The sequence below is a fragment of the Sebastes fasciatus genome, chromosome 11, assembly GCF_043250625.1.
Source record: "Sebastes fasciatus isolate fSebFas1 chromosome 11, fSebFas1.pri, whole genome shotgun sequence".
In the NCBI taxonomy this organism is placed as follows: Eukaryota; Metazoa; Chordata; class Actinopteri; order Perciformes; family Sebastidae; genus Sebastes; species Sebastes fasciatus.
This window is the reverse complement of record NC_133805.1, coordinates 6961047-6981016: the sequence shown is the minus strand read 5'-3', so window position 1 is coordinate 6981016 and position 19970 is coordinate 6961047. Positions and strand designations below refer to the sequence as shown.

Genomic DNA, 19970 nt, shown 5'->3' with positions numbered 1-19970 from the left:
TTACTATCACATAAAGAGAAAAGCTGGAACTAGATATTTTTTTGACAATTACAAAATGATTAATTATTTTTTCTGTCAATTGACTAATCAACCAGTCAACTAATCATTGCAGCTCTAGACACACTGTTGATGTAGGATGTGATGTCCCATTCGGGGAGAACTTTTACCTCAGATAAATACTTCACCACACCAGAATTTCTGTTGAGCAAAAGGGCAAATCTATGGGGTCTCCATTAGTGGAAATGTGATGCTCTCTCCATTTTCTTTGTCTTCTGCAGCCCCACTTTGCATTTTAGATTAATAACACAGATGTCATTCTACAAGCATATCTTGCTATTAATAACATTTAAAAATGAATAAATCCTTAACATATCCATCTAAAGCTAAAATGGTTGAAGATTTTCTTCGAAGGGGAAGTTGATATTTTCATCAGGTAAGAAATGTATCCACCTGTCCTGGTTAACAATGGCAATAAAATCCATTCTAAACAGAGCCACAGGGTGTATTTCCAGGCATTCAAATCAACAGCTCAAGCCAGTAGTATCACACTTCACTGGTTGGAGCGTTTTTGCGATTCAAATCAGCAGGAGGATCTTTGGTAAAAATCTCTCGCCAGTACAGAAAGTGGCAAAAGATTTCAACTTTCATTTTTTGACTATATGGAATAACAATTGTTCATAGTCAATATCCTCATGGAATTGTAGTTTACAGTGTCCATAAACAGTCCAATTCCAGAGGGGAAAACTACCTCTCTGTGACTTTATGACTCGCTCTATGAACTGATCTTTAACATCTGTTTTGTGAGGTCTTGAAACATAACCACAAACAGAAAGAGCAAATGTCTGTGCTTTGAGTTTGCTATACTTATATTTGGTTACTCAAAAACTGAGAAACAATATCTCCCCAATTTCATCTCTGACTGACTATATTCCTTTAATCCAATATTACACAAAGCCTGAAACAATGCAGCAAAAAATGGAGATGTTACACTTCAAGATCACCTCAAGCACATGTACAGTGTTGGAACATGAAAAGTCATCTCTGTGAGCCACCTGTGATCACTACTGAAAGATGATTCACCTCCCTGACTTTAGCCTGCGTCTCTTTCCTCACCTTGTGCTTTGACGTCATCCACAGTTGGACACGGAGTTTTGATGGTGACCTCACTCGGACTGGAACGCCGCCCTGTGTTGTCTACTGCCCACAGCCGGAACCTAGACACACAAACACACGGATTGTAAAATCTGCTGCTGATTGTGAGTGATAAATCATTTTCTACTAAACCTGATCCAGTCAAGTAGATTTCCAAGCAATGAATGTGCTGTATCGACATCATGTCATTGTTTCATGAAGTTGTTAATTCGATTAGAAGGGCTCCCCCTTGTTGGAGATGAGAGCCTGAATTATCAATGCAATGCAATAAGCACTTCTTTACAGGGCTAATAACCCGTCACTTCACTGAATGAATATCTCCACCTAGTGAGCAAACCACAAACTGCATCCACCTGCAGCACCAAAGATTTACAAACAGTGACAGAGGGTAGAAGAAAATATATATTTTTTTATCATCAGCCTGGATATATATATATAGAGAGATTTTACTCAAATTATAGTTACAGATCAAAAAGGTTAGTTGACAGCAGATATGCAATCTTCACTGAAAATAGAGACTTTATATATTTCCAGCAACTTTAAACATTTCCAACATTTCTTAACTGTTGGACTCAACATTTGATGCAGCTGCAGAGTATGTTTTCTGTGTCACGCTTACATAATAGCATGTGCATATACTTCTCCCCACACAATACATTTCCCCCCTACAAGGCACCGATCCCAAGCCTTGTAAGGGCTCTGACTGTATAGAAAACATAAGGAGGGTGTGTGCAGCGCCCCGAAGGGAGCTCCGACGCCTCGGCTGGAAGAGATGAATGAGCTGCCAGACAGGATGGAGAGACCAGGAGTCCCGCTGATGCTGGGATTAAAGGGCATGTGTAGCCGCTCACTCAGCCCGCATACATCCAAAAAATGTTTTCCCTCTTGATCTTTTTTCTCACTCGTCCTTTCTTTTTCTTTCTCTACCCCAAATCTTTGCCTTCTTTCTCTCCGCCTTAATCTGCCTCTTTTCCTCTGTACAAAGTGTGTGTGCGGCTTCCCTCCTGGCAGGCCGTCCGTGAGATAAGTGTCAGTATGTGTATGAGAGCATCTGGCGTGTGCATCTGTGTGTGTGTGCAACATCTTGGTTACTGCATCACATTGTTAAATTTATTTACTCAGGCATAAACATATACACAGAACTCGGAAATGAATATATCGAAATGAGTCCGATACTACCCAGAATTTAGGATCCGGTATTGCCAAGTACGCCAGTCTTTGCACCGATCCGATACCGTTATTTATTAACCCAGAGAAAAATCAACTTGTTTAACCGGAAATCAGTTCTTCTTCGCCGCTCCATAACAGCAGCCTTCACTGTGCTGTCGCCCTGGATGTATCATGGCTGCCACTGGCAGTAACTGTTTTAGAGCAGCGAAGAAGAACTGATTACAGGTAGTTTGTCATGTGACGATAGCAAACAACAACAGTGTGGTGCGAGTAGAACGGTAACGACAAAGAGTATAGAAGCAAAGAGACGAAATGGTAGTTGTTTGACAACAAATGGCTCCAATGGTGGAAGCTAACGTCTTGTTAAACCACAAAGTCTCTGTTTCTATTTCTACATCTGTTAAATACACCAACTTGCAAATATGGCACTTTGGAGATGTTGGAAGGCGTCTTTAATGGAGCTAGGCTGGCTACTGTATCTCCCACTGCTTACTTTGTGCTTACTTTAGCTAGGCTGATCACATTACAAATGCACAGGAATCCGTTTGTATGTTGCTAGCTACAGCTAATGTCCGTTAGTACATCCTGTTTGCGACGAATGCATTTTTACTGTCCCAATTCCATACTATACTAATTGTACATACTATATACTACTAACTTTTATAGTATACATTTTTTTTTCAGTAAATCAGCATACTTAACCGTTTCATCCTGACAGGAAATGATGCAATTACAACAGAGAACGTAAATCAAACTGCGACTTTGAATGATGCTGACAATTAAACTTGACAAAGACAAAAGTAAATATTTTTTCTGGAGATGATTTCTTGTTTGTTCTCAATGGGCTTTCTGGAGCTGTCTTACCACATCTGCAATTGCGCTAATCTTTTCCAGCTGTGAGTAGCTCCATTTTCTTTGTGCAATGCATTGTGGGACGATAGTTTTCAGCAGCAGTATACTTAAAAAGTAAATGTTTTTAGTATGCATAGTGAATTTTTTGAGTATACTTAATTTAGTCACTTGTACAATTGTAACACAATACATACTGAAAACTTAAAATTAGTAGGCTACATCGTATAGAAATAGAATACCGTTTCTAAATGCAGTCAAATTTGTGCGAATAAAGCAAGGCAGAGCTTTCCTTTACCTTCCATCGAAACACATCTGACATGTGCAGAAGCTACTTTTAGAACTGATTTGGACTGAGATCTGGTTACTGGGTCAGTTTAGTTTGTTTGTTTGTTTGTTTGTTTGTTCATGAGAAAAAAAAGAAGAGAGTGACTTACATGTATGTGGTGTCAGGCTCCAGGCAGCGGATGATCATGCTGATGGAGGAGGACAGGAGGTTGGGGATGTCCCCTAACATCACACATGGAGACCTGGCCCCAGACAGGATGTCATCCACGAAGCTCAGAAGGGTTTCTGCAAGAGAAAGAGAGAGAAAAACATATTTGTGTTGAGTAGTCACAATTCACCCAAAGATTTCACTCTAAAGCGATTGAGTTTGAAACACTACTTTAAATGTAATGATTAATACTTGATTTCGTAATTTCTTGCCTGCGACTTTCTTGATTTTCTCTTTTTAATTTTCCATTGAGAGTAACTTTGATTTGCTTGCTGTCATAAACATTTCAATTGAAGTCTAAACTCCTGGCTGTTATTTGGACTTCACAACAGTAGACTTAAACATTGTGTATGATTTAGTGAATGAAAACCCTTTTTTAAGGTACTTTGAGGTAAAATAAGGGCAGCTTTGCTGAACCTCCCCCAGGTTAAAATAAGTACATAGAGTACAGGGACAGCTCACTTAACGACTTAACAAAATGTGAAACAGATGCTTATTTCCACCGCAACACTTCACCCACAAAATGACCATTTGTATATCAATTACTCACCCCGCGTTACCTTGAATTCTTGACGAAAACGGTTTTGTTCTCGTATGCCTCCACTGCGAACTAAGAATCAAATAAAACATCGTAAATCCTCGATGAATTGAAGTAAATGGAGGCCACATTTTTGTTGGGGAAGTAGTGAGCATACAACTGGATAAACAAAACATTTTATTATACTGCACGTGTTTGTGAGAGTTTGTAAACGGATGTTTTCATATAGTTTTGCTGAATGTACTTCAATTAATCAAGGATTTACTCAGTGTTTAGATTCTGGAAGCATGCAAGAAATACAAAGTTTTCTTTAAGAATTTGAGGTAACATGAGATGAGTAATTGATATACAAATGTCATTTTTTTGGGTGAAGTATTCCTTTAAGTGCAGTATGTACCTGTAGGGCCTGTCCATGAAGGTGAAAGGGTTAGGTGCTGCTTTACAGAGTTCTAGTGCTGATTTTTTATTTATTTTTTAAGGGCATAGAGTCTGTCAACCATTAGGGGAAATTACACTATAATGTCAACATGTGTGACAATGAGATTTTGTTGACTGAATGATCAGATACAGGCACAGTCAGTACTCAGACATTAAAGGGGACCTATTATGCTTTTGTTTTGTTTTTCCCTTTCCTTTAGTGTGTTATATATATATTTTTGTGAATGTAAAAGATCTGCAAAGTCACAAAGCCCAAAGTCAACACCAAAGGAAGTTACTCTCCCCGACAGAAACTTTGCTCCTGAACTGCCTGAAACGCCTTGATTGAAGTCCTGCCGTTTCTTACATAACATGGTGATGTCACCAAGTAACACATTTACATAACTGCAAGTTTGGCACGCCCTCAAACAAAGCTGGTTAGAGCGGAGCTGGAGTGGAGTCCGAGGAGTTTGCTTCGGTAGACCAATCACAACAGAGAGCCAACTGACCAATCAGAGCACACTGGGCTTTTCGGGGTCAGAGCATTTCAGAAAAAAAGGTGAAAAGAGGTGCTGCAGCACAGCCGGTTTGGGGAAAAAAAACGTTTTTTGAACATTAAAGCATAAAAACATATTCTAGTAGAAACCCAAAATACAAGTATGCACCCGCAAATGAGCCTAATACGTACTCTTTAACTCTCATTTACTCTGAAGCAAAAAGAAAAGCGTTTTCGGTGTCACAATTATACATGCAGTCCATTCAGTCGACTTCACTGTTGCACATGGACGTTCAAGGTCACCTTGACAGTCGATGCCGAGGGAGAAGAGTGTTACTCATTCGCTCTCCATCCACTTTTCCCCAGCAGATTCAAAACACCGGTCTTTAGCTTAAAAAGTGTTCTCTCACCTCTAGGTCTACCGCCCCCACCTTTTGCATAATCCATGTCTGCAACTGTCTTGACGCCTTAAGAAAGTCTTGACGTCATTTACAAGGTTATAAAAACAACACACACCATCGCACACATTAAAAAGGTGTCAAAGCCTTAAAAAAACTTATTTTTAGTTTACATGAGCAGCATGGTTCAAAAAGGAATTTGTGGCAAAGAGTCATTGGGAAGTTTTTTTTTTGTTTCCTTAAATTTCAGCATTATCTACCTACAACAAAAAGCTTGTAAAAGAACTAAAATAACCCCTTCCCCACTTCCTATCCAACACATTCTCACTCCCAACCCGTCAAATACCGTCACTTGGTCAGTGCCCCTTGGCATTGGAGACCGACGCACAGGGTACCCCTCTTGCGCTACCTTTTGACGGACCAGGCACGGCGTGTCAATATACGCTTGTTATATGCATACATAACAGGAAGTTAGGTTTCGGCATTGACTAGCGACTCACGGGGCTGACGATACTAATGACTAACATGACTAACGACGAACGTGACTAACGACTCACTTGACTCACGGTACTGACGATGCTAATGACTGACGTGACTGATGATACCGATGAATCACGTGACTAAAGACTGACGTTTCAAAATAAGTCAACGTTACTTTTAGTTTCACACGGGACACAAAAACCTTGTCTCCTGGTTGAAGTGGGGTTGTTTGAGGTACTTATCCATAGTCAGTGTATTACCTACAGTAGATGACCGTCCGTACGCCTCCAGTTTGGAGAAACAGACGGGAGTTATTACACGGAACCAACGCAATGTACTGCTGTTGACGGCAGCAAAATGTATTCGATTCATATATTTCAGCGCTGCCTAGTATGACCGTTTGATTGGATTTCGCGAGTGATTGACAGCTGCTCAGAGACGGCAAGGCTCCAGCTCGGCTCTGATTGGTTGTTTTCCTCCGGTCTGTGAAATCTTCTGTGAATATTTCCATCTCAGGCTGCTTTATACCTTTTACTCCACTACATTTATATAACAGCTCTAGTTACTTTGCAGATAAAGATTTTATATACTTATAATAATGTAACTGTTAGCTGGTAATACTTCCGTACTGTTAAACTTTGAATGCAAAGCTTTTACCTGTAATGGAGTCTTTTTTTTTTTTTATCTTGTGGTGTTATATTTAAGTTAAAGGGGGTGGAGGGTACAGCATACACACCTGCCAACACACCACTACACCAGTGAATCAGTGATAACACCTGTATTCACCTGAAACTCTCACATGAAGGAGAAGCAACCTCCCTGACCCCCCACCTCTTCCTCCGCCTCCATCACCTCCTCTTCAGGGCTTCTTTCCTGCTGCCCATGGCTGGTGGTGACACATGCAGCGAGCTATGTTTTCCCAGCTGGCACTGCCTACGTCAAAAGGGCATTTGGCCACCGAGGTGTGTGTTTCACCATAAGGGGAAAAACCCTCTGCTTGGAAAAGCCAAGTCTGTGTGTGTGTGTGTGTGTGTGTGTGTGTGTGTGTGTATGTGTGTGTGTGTGTGTGAAGTGATGGGTGGTCATCTGTGACCCTCCGCTACACAAGCAGCTCCTGTCTGTGTGTATTTTTGCAATATGTGTGTGAAGTGATGGACGCCCCGATGCCTTCCCTCCACAAGAGCTTTCCCTCACCGTGCCCCTGCGTGTAAATATGTGTAAATATGTGTATGTGTGAGTGATGGATGCTCTGAGGTGGTCATCTATGTCTTCCCCGTCCGGTGTCACCAGCTGGTAAACAGCAGGCCAAGTGCCATGAGGAGTCATGAGGAAAGAGAGAGAGAGCGAGCTTGAGGACGAAAAAAAGGTGTGCAGCAGCTGTCAGAGACGGGGTGTTTACCCAGCCCCGAGACTGACACACGAGTGAAAGATATAAACAGTGCCGGAGATGTAAATGAAAAGTGACATTGTGAGGCTCTGCACCACTTAGCATATTAATTGCAAAGCCTGTCGGAATGTCTGTCTAGCGTGTAAGGAGGCGTATAAAAAGGAAACAGTGTTTGAAACCTCGCCGGGGGAAACGCAGCTTGGAAATATGTTGAGTAATTCTCTCAATATCTGAGCAAGGCTGAGCTCTAAATGGGAAAATTGGGACTCTTCGTATACAGTTACGGTCTGTCTGAGCAACATTCAGTTTGGATTTGTGAATATAATAACTACTGTATTTCGCACTGGCCGTGTTTACCAAAACTGTCTCATACTGCGGGCCTTTATGAGGCTAACTAAAACACACTTACTAATAAAAACAGTCTAGGTGTAACTTAGGATGAATGTACCCTCTTTCTTAACCATTCATGGAACAAATTCAATTTCTTTTGTGGCTGGAAAAATGGGAGAAAACAGCGCAGGGCTTTTTATTATAACTTTCCCTCTCAGCTACGGTGGAGAGCAACACAAACACAGGACAGAAAGGGGTTAAACAATTTCCTGTGCCTATTTCCTGGCTGCCTTTTTCTTTTAAGTCACCTCATGACCACTGGAGCAGAACAATGTAGTGCTTTTTGAACTGGGCTTTAATGAGCTAGCTGGACTGTATTGCTTCTATATATTGAACTCCACAAATCTTCCGACTTAGATGACGAAGCTGGTTGTTTGTCATTACCTTTCAAAATGACCCGTACGGTATGCGTGTTTATTCTGATCTGGCGCCCCTATACTCAAATCAAATCAATTTATTTTTTTATAGCGTCAAATCACAACAGAAGTTATCTCAAGACGCTTTATATATAGAGCAGGTCTATACACCATAGTTTAGATACTGTAGTTAGGATGAGTCTATATTAAAGGTCCCATATCATGCACATTTTCAGGTTCAGAATTGTATTTTATGTTTCTAGTAGAACATGTTTACATGCTGTAATGTTCAAAAAAAACTTTATTTCCTCATACTGTGCCTGAATATGCCTGTATTTAACCTCTGTCTGAAACACTCCGTTTTAGCACATTTCAACGGAATAGAGCGGTGCAGGAATGAGTCCTAAAACCCACTCATGAATTTTGAAGCCTTTACGTGTCCTAAAAGAGGCTAAGTGTGACTACTAAACGTCATCATGCCGACTCAACTAGTTTATAGCCTTTTTAACGATTGCAGTCACACTTCAAAAATCATAAAAGTGGTGTTCTTTTGTGGAGATTATCTCGTTGAACAAAACGTATAAGTATCATCATTTGTCACAGAGCTTTTTTTCTGCAAGAATCCAAAACTCAATGGAAAAATCCCATTGTCGAGGGAACCCGTGCGAGTCTAACTTCCTGGTTGGCCTAACAAATACGTCAGCGCTGCACCACTCTATTGCAACCATAGATGTATAAAGAGAACTGGATACAGTGTCAGAGGCGGGCGCCCATTCATTCCCATGAGAATCAGTGGCGCAATGGATCGACTGCCGAGTGATAAAACACCTGGATCATCCGGCGATCTCCCGCATCCATTGGGCCCATAGAGCAGGCGCAGTAGCGCATTACGTTGCTGTCTCCTATTGGCGCTATATGGTAAATGATTAATGGACTTGCATTTATATAGCACTTTTCTAGTCTTCCGACCACTCAAAGCGCTTTACACTACATGTCAGCATTCACACATTCACACACACATTCATACACTGGTGGCAGTGGCTGCTAAGGTGCCAATGCTTCCCAGCATTGGACGCTTGGTGGGCCGCCACTAGACACAACACACTCGGCTACTGATTGGACGAACGCTTTCCCTCCGTGGGCTGCTGCTCCCAGCTTTCAAACCAGAAACAATATGGCGGCTCGTTTGGAAACTTTCTTCTCTTATTTCACGAAAATATTTCACCGAAATGTGTTTCTGAAAATAAGCCGTGCAGTTGCTGAATCTGTCTTTATTTTGGATTGACAACGTTTATTTTAAAAGATTCTCAGGAGTTTCTTGAGGCGGCGAGTTGCGTCGGACTTCCGTGATTTGTGTAAAGTAGACTAGCTTTAGGCAAATGAGGAACGGCCGTTGTGACGCTCCGTCTCTCAAATCGCGCCGCCACGCTACCAGAATGCATTGCACGGCTGATTACATAGACAATGAATGGGAAGCGTGGAAAGGACAGATCCTGTGGACACGTACCATTAGACTAGTGGACAGGTTGTAGATAAACCCAGATTAGCCAAATTTATTTGGTTGACAAAACAAAGGAAAACAATCAAATAACAACTCAACCCAGTCGAACAGACTGGCCTCCTGGTTGACCTACAATACTTGCCTTAGCTTGACTGCTCATATTTCTTGCTCTTTCAGGCTTCAGTGTTGCAATGTTGGTTTGTTCCACCATACAATGTTAACCAAAATGATGGCCAAAGTTACAAACATTAGTCCCCAAGTTGGGATACACAGGAATTCTCCTTCTGTCCAGAAAATCCGTTCTATTGCTCTCTTGAACCATATTTCATGTTTGGCCTCACCTCAATCACTGATGTCAAGGAACGCATTGTGCCTTTGGCACTATCAAACGGACTATGATTAAAAAGTTGTTAGCCAAGTACAGATGGGTGATCCATTCTCACATACTCACATCCCTGTCTGCTCTCACTCCCAAACCGCCCTTCTCACATGTTGTAAACTTGTGCAGAAGGAGGAGGAGGAGGAGACTGGCCCAAAAGCGGTTGTTCATGAACCCTTTAACAAGCCTTCGCTCAAACACAAAGTCATAAAGCTCATTAAAACGCAGCGTTGGTGCAGATATGGGTGTCTGCAAGTATGAAAATACCTCTGGATCACTTAAGACTGCGGTGAACTAAAGGTGCATTATTACTCTGCGGGTTCAAGAGCTGCCATCCGCTCTTTATCTGTCCAATCTTTCCTGTCAATCCCATCTTTCCTGCCAGTCTCCTCGGTAAGCCACCTGAAGCAGCAGAACTGCGGCACCCAGCCCAGTGAAAACAGTTTGAGGAATCCCGCCGTCCGCTGTCATGACGAGAGGAATGCTTTATGTGGGTGGCCCGCTGGCCAGAAGAACAGAAAGTGCACCTAACTGGACTATAACAAATCTCTCAGACAAAAGGAGGCTGCGTTACGCTGTGAACACTGTGTGCTGCCATGGCATTTATGGACATGACTCAACAATAAAACAAAAAAGAAATACATAAAAAGCTAAATGTTTCTCTGCTGCGTTGATTACTGACAGACATCTCTTAAAAAAATAAAAAATGAAATTGATTCTGGAAGCAAATCAGAGCAGAACTTCACCCTTTGACGGCTGCTGACTTGGCCAGCTTGTGTTAGGTACTGTGAACTTGAAAATTCCTAAGAAAACAGTTTGTGAGGAATTCTGATCTTGCACATATTATTTCATTTATCTGAGCCATTTTGTCATTGTAAATCTTTGCAAACTGGACCCCTACAGGGTTATTATGATTGCACATCCTCTGAATAGATACATATGCCTCCCCGATGACTTTACCAGAGCAAGGAGATCCTGGATTTACTGTGAGCTACAGCATAAAAAGACCATTTCTCATCGCAGCATGGGGTCCAACACAATTGTTTTCTATCAAAATCGTTAAAGTCCTAATGCTTAGTGAGATAAAAAAAATGACATGAAAGAGAAATGTCTTTTATATAGTGAAAAGATTACAGATTGTGGCGAAACAGCAGCTGAACGACACTTTGAATCAAAAAAGGAAAATGAAGGTCTGATGATTTATCCCGTCTTGGAAGTGACAGTTGGCAAGAACAGAAAATGAGCACATTTAGAGTAGCTCAGATTTTTCAAAAACATATTGAAATGTATTTTCTCTCAGTCGCTGTAACAGGCTGTGCTTCCCACCATCTGAGGAACACGATCCTGCATTTCATTTCTACCGCACAGGCCCGCCTGCCGGCCCATCCGGATGACATTCATAGACTTGTTAAAGGTTCAGTTGGGAAGTGTTGTAAATCTGTCTTTTTAGGGAAATCAGTAAATCTGCTTGAGGGCAGGAAATTCTAGCCTAATAGTTCCTGGGTGGGCATCAAAGATTTCAGCTACTTTGGGAAACAGTGCGAATGTGGAACTAAAAGTATGACACTGAAATAAAATGGCGATTATATATAAAAATTTACGGCTTTGTGGCGCAGATCTGCTTGTTTTTGCGAACCCACAGACCAATTGGAAATAAGACAAACATCCGTGAAATTGCACTTTCATGCACGCCATGAGTCGGACTACAATTTCAAAACTTTAGGGTTTTCATGTGGAGCAGCGGTTGACTGCTTGTGGATTAGTTTGGCTCTGATTGGTGGAAAGCACAAAATCATTTGCTTCCTGACTGTATTCAGAGGTTGTTAGAAATTAGAGAGAGCCAGTATAAATTTAGGGGAATAGGTAATAGGTACTTCTGCAGGAAGTGAATGCCAAACGAGCTGTCATATTAAGTTGCATCAGTAGTGGATATAAAAAAGTCACATGGGATGCTACTACTCGCTCAGTGTGGAAGTGTTTGTGTAGTGTTAATGTCTTTTAAAAGCCCATAATGCTTTGTAAAATAATTCTAATAATTATTGAAAAATATTTAAAATGTTACAAATATTATTGTAATTTAATAGGATAGGATAGGATATAGGATTATATATATATATATATATATATATAGGATTAAAATCCTATATTATCCAACTATGGAACTGAAGAAAACAAACCAATTAACATGCGTAAATGTGTTCTTGAGTGTGTGTAGAGTCTGTTCTTACCTCAAAAATTAAGGCTGTTATTTAATTGTGATTAATCGCATGATTGTCCATAGTTAATCACGATTAATCGCAAATTAATCACACATGTTTACCCGTTCAAAATGTACCTTAAAAGGAGATTTTTCAAGTATTTAATACTATTATCAACATGGGAGTGGACAAATATGCTGCTTTATACAAATGTTTGTATATATTTATAATTGGAAATCAATTAACAACACAAAACAATGACTAATATTGTCCAGAAACCCTCACAGGTACTGCATTTAGCATAAAAAATATGTATGCTCAAATCATCAATTTGAGGTTTATATGAATTTTTGTTGTTTCCACTCAGGTTTTTATTCACAAATTGAAAATGCGAATAGAAAACAGGCAGATAGGAACACACTTATTGTGCGTTACACTGCGCACAAACACCAAATTAATTTAAAGATAATGGGTTTGTGTCAGGTCAAGTCAAACCGAGGCCCATCTGCAATGGAAAATCCCGTTCTCTTCAGAGCAACAAGATGACACACTGTGGAGACCCGCTTTTTAAAGAGGGGAGCCACAATTCTGAGGAACTTGTCATTCAGCTGGAGTTGTTTACCCTCAACATTCTTAAAGTATGATTTGTTGGAAAAATCAAGGATTGCCAGGAGACTGATGTGAGTTATGGGATGTCTCACCTTTTGAAGTCCTGCCTGCTGTCGTCAGTTCAGTTGTGCAGGCCTGGACCCTGAGTGTGCATGTGTGTGTGTGTGTGTGTGTGTTTGTCCCCTCCAGCCAATCCACTGCTGTTTTTCTCTTCTTAATGGAAAGGACAGGTGCTTTAAAGATGATAATGTTTTTACTGTGGAATCTTAATGTCTACTAAGACATCGGATAGTCTTATATGGAAATGAAATAAATACATAATAGTGTCGATGAACTCGCTTTTAAGTGTGTTTTATCGTGGCAGGCATCACAAGAGGCTACAGCACTTCCAAAATAAGACAACAAAACCCTCCGTGTGATTTTGACTTGCAATCCAATGCTTAAGTCAAAACACACACACATGCTAACGATGGAAACATCTTCCCCTGAAACAGTGTTTTTCTCGAAAAATGTAATAAAATGTTGAACATTTTAGGAAATACGTCTTTCTTTCTGAGGGTGATTGATTGATACCAATTTCATGCCTGTGCAGAGCTGGAGTTCTATACAGTTTAGTTTAGCTCAGTTTTAAAGCTAGAGTGAAGATAATGGTATCATATGAAACTAAGGAATCCATTGGTACCAGTCATGTTATACTTGCATGTTGCACGCTCCAAACTTACGCTACATTTTGTCGAGGAAAAAACATTCATGGCCATTTTCAAAGGGGTCCTTTGACCTCTGACCTCAAGATATGTGAATGTTAATGGGTTCTATGGGTACCCACGAGTCTCCCCTTTACAGACATGCCCACTTTATGATAATCACATGCAGTTTGGGGCAAGTCATAGTCAAGTCAACACACTGACAGCTGTTGTTGCCTGTTGGGCTGCAGTTTGCCATGTTATGATTTGAGCATATTGTTCATGCTAAATGCAGTACCTGTGAGGGTTTCTGGACAATATTTGACATTGTTTTGTGTTGTTAATTGATTTCCAATAATAAATATATACATACATTTGCAAAAAGCAGCATATTTGCCCACTCCAATGTTGCTAAGAGTATTAAATACTTGACAGATCTCCCTTTAAGGTTAATTTTCAACAGCTAAAGAAATGTGCGATTAATCGTGATTAACTATGGACAATCACGCAAGTAATCGCGATTATATATTTTAATCGATCGACAGACATATTAAATGTATTAATTCATTTTCCCCCTGCTGTGATAGCACCATGTTTTACAGTGAAAGCAGTCGTCCACTGAAGCAGAAGTATCATGAACCCGGTGAACTGAGAGGAGGGGGCAAAACAAGAGCGAGGCAAAAAAAAAGAGTGGGAGAGATCTAATGGGAGGTTTACAGTGCCGCACCACACACACACACACACCACACATATACACACACACACACACACATATGCTGCCTGTAAAGGTAAACACTTCAGCCTAAACGTTCTCCTCTCTCCATCCTATAACAGGTTTCACTACGGGCTGCCTGGGAATTCATCCACTTCTGTTAAAGCAGACAGCTTCCTTGTAACTAGCTGTAATTGGCAGCTACACACACACACACACACACACACACACACACACACACACACATACACACACACACAACACACACACACAACACACACACACACACGGCAGTAAAAGCCTTAACAAATAACATCTGGACTTGGTTGTCTACCTTTCCATTGAATGAAAGGCAAAGAGAGACCAGCAACACAACAACAACATGATCACTGACAAACCCTTCACTGTTGTTTCTTGGCTCTCCAGTGGCCGGTCACAACCACTACCAGACCACGATGATTGGCCACACAGAGGAGACTGTTTTGAACATTACGAAGAGCCACATCCCATTGGATATGAAGGGGTAATTGCGGAGGAACAGAAGGAAGGGAAGATGAGGATAGGGACGGTGGGATGGCCCGGAGGTCTCCTCAAAAAACGGCATCGCAAGAAAGAGAAAGCCCTCCGATCTCTTAACTGTTTTCTCTCTATTTGTGATGGATATGTGCGCTGCAGAGCTGCCATTTGCGTCACGGGCAGCGTAATTCATAGAACATTACATGTTCAAAGAGGCGATAAATTATTTTATAATTTGATAGACGTGCGTCTGACCAAATTGATAGCAGTTGCCGTGAGAGCGCTTTGCACGGCAAGCGTCAAATTTAGCCAAGTGCGTCAATAACAGCATGAAACACCTTGGACAGAGGCGGATACGGCAATCAATAACACACCAGCAGTTCTTGAGGGTAAAGGCCGCATGTCCGTCATACCTTGTAGACAACTTAACAGTTACAAAACGATAAAACGGAACATGCATGTCCACATAGCAGCATGTGTGGTTTACACGGGGAAGGTCAAGATTTTGGCTTCTCTCGGCAGCTTTCATCTCGCTTGCTTTCTTTCTTTCTTTCTTTCTCCCTCTTTCTTTATCTGTCTTTCCCCTCACACATTGTCTCAATTGAGCTCCCCTTTCTCTTATGAGCAATCCGCAACATTTTTTAAGTGCTTCTGGAGTGTTCAGGCTGTCCGTCAGCCGTTCGTCTCACGCAACCGACTTCTATTTATACGAATGTGTCAGTTCACGCCGACTTGAGTGAAGCCCAATCCCCACAGGGAGCCATTCAAATCACGCAGGTTCACAGCTTTCTATGAACTAAATCTACAACGATCAATCAAGGCCTACAGTCTGAACTCTTTGTTCTCAAAAACAATGACTGTAAAAAAAACTAAACTTTTTGTCTATTGATCCGACAAGTAGTTTTGGTAGCATTCCTCATATTAGACAGTGAAGATCATCGTGAAGACTTTTACTCAGCCGCTGTCCTTTCAGCACCAAAGGAGCTGTGCTGATGAAAGGACGGATAGTGTTGTGGATCGTGGATGGAGTCGGTATAACGGTGAGTTTGCTTCTGTAGTCATATTCGCCAACCCTCCCAATTTTCCCGGGGGGATTCCTGTTTTTCATTGCCCTCTCCTAGTTTCCTCCCGGGGTCACGATTCTCCCATATTTCTCCCGATTTATAGTTCTAGTCATAGTTTTTTTTCCTTTTCGTTATTTCAACCTGTTTCTGGCACTGTACAGCGTCTATAAGCTCTACTGTTTCCACCCAGATGACAATAGAGCTACACCAAATGTAATTTCCTGGCGGAAGAGAGCAGATTTACTGTTTATATTCAAGGATTATCCTGCATTATTATATTCCATATTTGACATTTCTTAATCCTCTGGTCTCTGTATCTCCTATATTTTATTATCCAGCACTTTTATTTTTAATTTTTTTAATTTAATTTAATTTATTTGTTTTTAATAGTCCTGTATCTCAGTTGTTGTCCTGCACTATATTCATTTTTAACAGTTTTCTTCATCTCCTGTTATTCTATATCTGGTATATTTTTCTTTTATATATACATTATACTACTTACTTGTGCCTTTTTACTAATATGTTTGCACTATGGAACTGTCTTCAGGGAAATACTAAATTAAAGCAGCAGTAGGCAGATTGGAGCAAATATGAATAAAGAAAAGATATTTTCATAAAACGCTCATTATATCCTGACAGTAGTGCATCAGACAGATAATCTGAAAAAAACATGTGGCTCTGTGTCCTCCGATGCTCCTAATGGCATCTGCAAGATTTCACAGACCGGAGGAAAACAACCAATCAGAGCCGAGCTGGAGACTTGCCGTCTGCATTCACACCAGATCAGGCAGTGTGACACCAGTCCTCCCATTCTTTTAGATGTGGGTAGTGCATTTGATCTGCGGCAGTGGGGGCCGCAGGGATGTCGAAAAAAACCCCAAAACAAGACGCAACGGCCTGCGGTGAAAAGTTGAAAGAGAATCAACTTTAGGAGAAACGCAGCCCGGCGTTACGCTGCGGTGGCGAATCACGTAACCACATGTCATGAATACTTTCACACAGAACGTGAATAATACGCTTTGAAAAAACAAAATAACTTATTTCTTTTAAACAAGGTTGATTTTTCGGAGCTTTCGCACTACGAGTAAAGGCATCAACCAATCGCGTTGTGTTGAACGGACATATTCAATACTTACACTATATTGTACAACAACACGGAGGCTCCGTAGTCTGAATGAAGACGGCATTACTCCTTTCAACCTTGACAAAGACAGCGCAAACCAGATCCACTCTCAAAATAAAAGCCCTAGACGTACGGCGCAGCTGTTTGGCAGAGGCAGATTCACTCAGAGCATTTTGTTAAAAGGAAACTAAAATAGCCTACAGTAGTTTAGGCTGTACAACAGTTTACCAGATCCCGGTAGTTGGTCGTCCTTCAGGAATCTATTCAAACCATTTATAGAAAAAATGTTGCAACTGTCGCAAATTTGCATCACTTCCGGTATGAATAGTTCCGATACAAAATACTCGCCTGCAAATATTTCGCATCATTACCTACGCAGCCTTTACTCTGCAACAGTAAACAGGGTTTGCTTGCTTGAATCCACATGTGGCAACTGACACTCACAAGGTAAATGCAATGCAAAGGCCTTCCTTTTCAGAGCATACCAGCACAGTGCACTCTGCTGTTCATCTGCATGCACTGCAGGAGTTGTTTGCAGAGGGCAACAGGTTGCGTGTGGTATTTACAAGAAGAGTAACAGATCCACATGAAGAATGATACAGTATAAGCAGGGCTGGAGGTCAATCAGACCTTACCGGAATGCTTTGACTGAAATGTTTTCTGTAATTCCACGAACACATGCCAAAGATACTGATTTATCAGCGCAGTTTAGCGTCTGACATGTACAACATCTATCTCCTTCATGATGATGCCCAAAGAGGCCCATCGGCTTTTCAATAAAGGTTTCAGCCAAACTACTGTTTTGTAATTGGCAGGTCAAAGCTGCGATCGCACATCACATAGCCGATGTGTATGATAAAATAATAAAAACAATAAAATGCCAATGTTTGAATGAAGTATATTTAATGAAGTATTTTAGTACCGCCCTGTCATAGCCTGACATAATGTCAGATACAAAAAGGAGTATATGTGCACATATGTCTTTGTATGTATTAGGTCATTCCTTCATCCGGATGCCCGGCAGACAAAGCGAGACACTGGCGGGAAGGCATTCCTTGAAGATGAGGTGCTCACCTCAGGAAGACGTTGAGCTATTACAGAAGATATTTCAAATGCATCTTTTATGGAAACACAAGCAATTAAAAGGATGCAGTTAGGGATCATTGATCAAATTCAAACCAAGTTGTCAAATCAACCTTTTTGTCCGTTACTCTGTGGTTTAGCAAAGAAACCTTTCATACCCCCCTTTAAAGATGACATCATGGAAGCAAGAAAGCAAAACGAATACAAAAGAGAGACATTCAAATAATAACAGTTTTGGTGCCGTGTGCCTCTAAACGTGTAGCAATGGCATACCATGATAGACTGCACGTAAAAGTAGTAATAGTACAGTGTATAAAACTCCGTTACAAATAAAAGTTCTGCCTTCAACATATTACTCAAGTAAAAGTTGTAATACTACGGTGTAAAATACTGCGTTACAAGTAAAAGTCCTACTATCAACATATTACGCAATAAAAGTAGTAAAACTATAGTGTAAAATACTCTAAAAGCCCTGCCTTCAACATATTACTCAAGTAAAAGTACAAATACTACAGTGTAAAAGTAGTCATTATAAATAATGACCCATTTCTTAATAATTGAAATGATGTTACTGGATTATAATCATTTATGCATTCATGTGTTCATCACTTTAATGTTGCAGCAGGTAAAAGTGGAGCTGATTTTAATGACTTTATATACTGCTGGGTAGTTTAATCTATAATAACACATCATTGTTTATGATTAACACATGTACTTTGAATGTAGTTAGTGTGCCACGGTGCATAAAAAAACATCAAAATAGAGCTTGTTTGTAACAAACCCCGATTTAACCCCCGGGTACTTCACAGGTCTACGTGGCAGCAGAGCCTCGGGACAAGATCGATGATGAACTTTGCAGCCATCACATCAGATCTGAAGCGTGTGTCTTGGACACCGGAGTAAAGAGAAATGCAGAGCTGTCGACTGATGACCACCCGTGGTAAGTTGGATCAGATGATCGGAGGAGCTGCTGGACTTGATAAACATCACTTTGCAGTTCAGAGGATCCTCAAGTCTTATACCTTTGTAGGAACTTTTCCTGCGTTTGGGAGGAGCAGCACCTTCAAGTCTGACGCCATCAGGAAAGTGGTTTCAACCCAGAGGTGGACCGCCATCTCTGGGTTGAAAGTGAGTTGCTACCCTGAGGGAAAGGTTTTACAATCTTGGGGTCCTGATCATGACGGTAAGATGCTGGCAGAATGTCAATATATTTTTCCGAACTGCATGCAGAATGCGAATATTATGCGGCGAAAAAGCAATGTACTTTTGATTTTTCTGAGTTTTCGCACCAAGAATAAAGGTGTCGACCAATCGAGATAACATATTCAATGCGTACACTATTTTGTACAACAACACAGAGGCTCCATAGTCCGAACCAAGACGGCAAACTTTATTACTCCTTTCAGCCTTTATGAAAGGCAGCACATACCAGATCCCCTCCTTCCGTCCTTACCTTTCACAATAAAAGCCCTAGATACATACACACTGCGTGACTGTTTACCAGAGGAAAAGTAAACGGACATTCCACGTATCAAGAGTACGCATTTTAGCCTTTTCGCGTGTCATTTGTACGCCGCTTTTCACGTGTCATTGAGCAAGTTAGGTTCAGGCAAGAAAACCGCTTAGTTAATGTAAGGGAAAATGTCATGGTGGGGCTTAATATAAGTAAGTAAACTAAGTAAAGTACGTACAAAAACAACGTAACCCAACTACGGAAATCGTCACAACCGTCACTAACGTAACTTACAAAACAAACCAACGGACTCCTGGTAAAATGTCCGGTGTTTGTAGGGCTAAGGCCAAGCGCCTTGCGCATTATCGGGCTGGCAGAACCACTCCACCTATGCATTGAAAAGCCAGCTGAGGTGCTCCAGGCTTCTGATTCAGATGCATTATATACACCTTTCTGTGGAGTGCATCCAACTAGAAGGGGGACCTGGGGTCAAACCCAGAACACGCTTGAGGGATTACAT

General features: G+C 41.0%; 1 protein-coding gene across 6 annotated transcripts in view; it reads right to left on the bottom strand.

Moving 5' to 3' along the window:
* astn1 (astrotactin 1) overlaps window positions 1-19970 on the bottom strand; it is a 418066-nt gene that overhangs the window by 13082 nt on the left and 385014 nt on the right. For 4 of the 6 annotated variants that reach the window (XM_074650205.1, XM_074650206.1, XM_074650209.1 and 1 more), the window contains 3 exons: window positions 4218-4277; window positions 3609-3744; window positions 1114-1214 (listed from right to left, as the gene is read on the bottom strand). In XM_074650205.1, the coding sequence (XP_074506306.1) occupies window positions 1114-1214; window positions 3609-3744; window positions 4218-4277 (297 nt within the window). The remainder of the gene's footprint in view (window positions 1-1113; window positions 1215-3608; window positions 3745-4217; window positions 4278-19970) is intronic. The other 2 variants (XM_074650208.1, XM_074650207.1) reach the window with 1 other exon arrangement.